The sequence below is a fragment of the Trypanosoma grayi genome (assembly GCF_000691245.1).
Source record: "Trypanosoma grayi strain ANR4 Tgr_775_V1, whole genome shotgun sequence".
Taxonomy (NCBI): domain Eukaryota; phylum Euglenozoa; class Kinetoplastea; order Trypanosomatida; family Trypanosomatidae; genus Trypanosoma; species Trypanosoma grayi.
The window spans coordinates 1-2,496 of NW_008826394.1; the positions used below are offsets into that span (position 1 = coordinate 1).

At 60.1% G+C, this 2,496-nt stretch overlaps 1 protein-coding gene across 1 annotated transcript; it reads right to left on the reverse strand.

Moving 5' to 3' along the window:
* Positions 1 to 845: 845 nt before the first annotated feature.
* Positions 846 to 2,447, reverse strand: DQ04_07751000 (hypothetical protein; the record flags this gene model as incomplete). Its single annotated transcript, XM_009315291.1, has 1 exon — positions 846 to 2,447. The coding sequence occupies one exon, from the start codon at positions 2,445 to 2,447 to the stop codon at positions 846 to 848; it is 1,602 nt and encodes a 533-aa protein (XP_009313566.1).
* Positions 2,448 to 2,496: the final 49 nt, after the last annotated feature.

The following is a 2,496-nucleotide window of genomic DNA, read 5'->3' on the forward strand; positions in this document are numbered from 1 at the left end:
GCCCGTTTTTTCTCACTATTTTATTCTTTCCGCTTCTTCTTCTTCGTCTTCCTCCCCACCTTCCCTTCGGCCCTCTCTCTCCCGCTCTCCTTCTTCTCCTTGTAGACGGCCATGTCCCATTGTTGATTCATGTTTCGTTTGTATGTGTGTGCGTGTATGCGTGTGCGTGTGTGTGTGTGTGTGTGTGTCTGTGTGTTGCCGGCAACATCGTCGTCGCAGTCCGCCGCTACAGACTACTGCCCCATCGCTCTTTATACATTGGCGCATTCGTTGCTGTTTCTTTTTTTTTTGTATTTTTTTTTCGTGCTGCTTTCAATTAGTTCCAGCAGAGCGGAGTGGACAGAACACCTATTGTTTTGTTTGGGGGGTTATATACGCAAGCCCACCCACGGGGTACGGGGTGACTCGCAATTCGCCACATTTCCTTCACTCCCTTCACTCCCGCCCTGCTTCGCACACACACACACACACACACATACCTTCTCTCTTCCACTCGCTCCCTCCGTTTCTTCCTGCCAACATTACACCTATCCGCAGTCAAGGTGTGTCAAAAGAGAAGAACAACGTTAATAATAATGATAATAATAATAATAATAAGGGAGGCCGGGTCGGGCAGAAGACGCATCAGCCCAGTTTTTTTTTTTGGTTCTCTTTTTGGTTGGCTCTGGGCGCAACAGCTAGTGCGCAAAGTTCCATCCGCCATAGTCCCTTCCTGCGGCTGTTGTCATTGCTGTCCTACCCTTCCAGGGCCGTCACCGCAGCGAAGAGAACACCCGCACCCAATCCCCACACATTGAAATGATCGCACATATTTCACTTGTTTGTTTTCGTCCAAAGCGTTCGTCTTACTTTGGCGCAGGCGAGACACCGCGGCGGCATGTCGGAAAGTGCAGCTTCACCTGTTGCACCACCATCGGTGCCACACGCGCAGCCTCCTTCTCCGTCCACGCGAGCATCTGGAGGAGCAGCTGGGACACAGCCTGCTCGAAGATGGGCTCTAGCACGTCTTCCGGCACCGGCACCCCACGCGCCTGCACCCCCGGCGGTAGCTCCGCGCGCATGCGATCTCGGTGCGCGGCACACACGGCGCAGGACTCATCCATGAACGTCATGCACACCTCTCGGGTGAAGCACTTCACGAAGTGACGAACCCGCTTTGGAGCCGCCGCCACAGTCCCGTTCGTCTCGCCCGCAGTGCCGTTTCGCGGGGCGATGGAGCGCACCGTGCTACTCACGTGGCGGCGGCGTGTTGCGGTGCCCACGGTATGTTGTGGGCTCTGCACTCGTCCCTGCTGCGTCGATGCCGGGGACAGGGTGTTGGCGGAGCGGCGACCGCCGTACGTCTGCCGCAGATACCGCAGCACTTCGCTGCGGTTGCGTGGGGAAATGGCCGACACAACACGTTCCACCTCCGAATGGGAAGACGCCATGAGCGTTGCAAGGAAGTGGTCCGCAAGCGCCGCCTCCAGCGCCGGCGGCAGTTCCGGTGCCTCGGTCACCACCTGTGGGACGCCTGCGTTTCGTGGCATGGTATCCTGGTGGTGCTGCTTGCCCTCAGAGGTGGTGGCAGCATAACGATGACGGCGCTCACGTCTCCAGAGGGGGTCGTTAGGGGATATCACGCGGCCACGGTACGGCACCTGCCTCGGTCCCGGGTCTCCGGTACAAGGGACGGCGGGGTCCGCGTCACGCTGAATAGACGCTGACTGATGCACGACACGTCGCGAGGCGTTGGAGGCAGCGGCGAAGGTGGTGTCGTGCTTCTCCACGTCGGGACTAGCGGAGTCCAGCATCTCGCCGCCTTCACCAAGAAAGTAGCCGCTCCCAGCTATTCTCGGGGCCGCACAATCAGGGGAGATGCTGGCCGTGGCTGCCGGAGATGCTGTGTGTGGGGTACTGCTGTCATTCCCCACGGTGCCGGGAATCGCGGGTGGTTGAGGCATGCTTCCCGCCGATGACCGCCCATTGGGGGACCGTGTCTTTTGCCGCTTCGGTGTGTCCCGCAGGAGCAACGCGCAGCTGTCGTGCAGCCCGTTTCTATGCTGGGGATAGCTCGTCACAGCGCCGAAGAAAATGGGCTTATGCGGCAGCGCCGCCTTCGGGGTTGGTTCTTCCACCTGGGCGTCTTCCGGGGCTGCCTGCAGTCTCGGCCGCACCGACGGCGAGCCGCTGAAGTTCCGCGTCACCCTAAGCCGCCGTGGCGGGGACGTTTCGCGCACCGTCACAGGCGACTGCGGGGGTTTGCCGTCAAGGCGCTTCCGCCCTCCGTTGATGGCGGGGTTTCCGCTGGATGGAAGCTGTGAACTTTGCGGCGGGGGCGGCGTGGCAGGGGCGCTGGGGGTCTCCTCGTCGTGCTGCTCCAGAGGGCGCTCTTCGGCGATCGGCTGCTGTACCTCGCCGTCGCGTCCCGCTGGGAGCTCTTCCGTGAAGGATGCTGCGTCTGCCATTGCGCAATCACGTTCTCCTTGTAACTTTCCTCTCTCTCTCTCTCTCTCT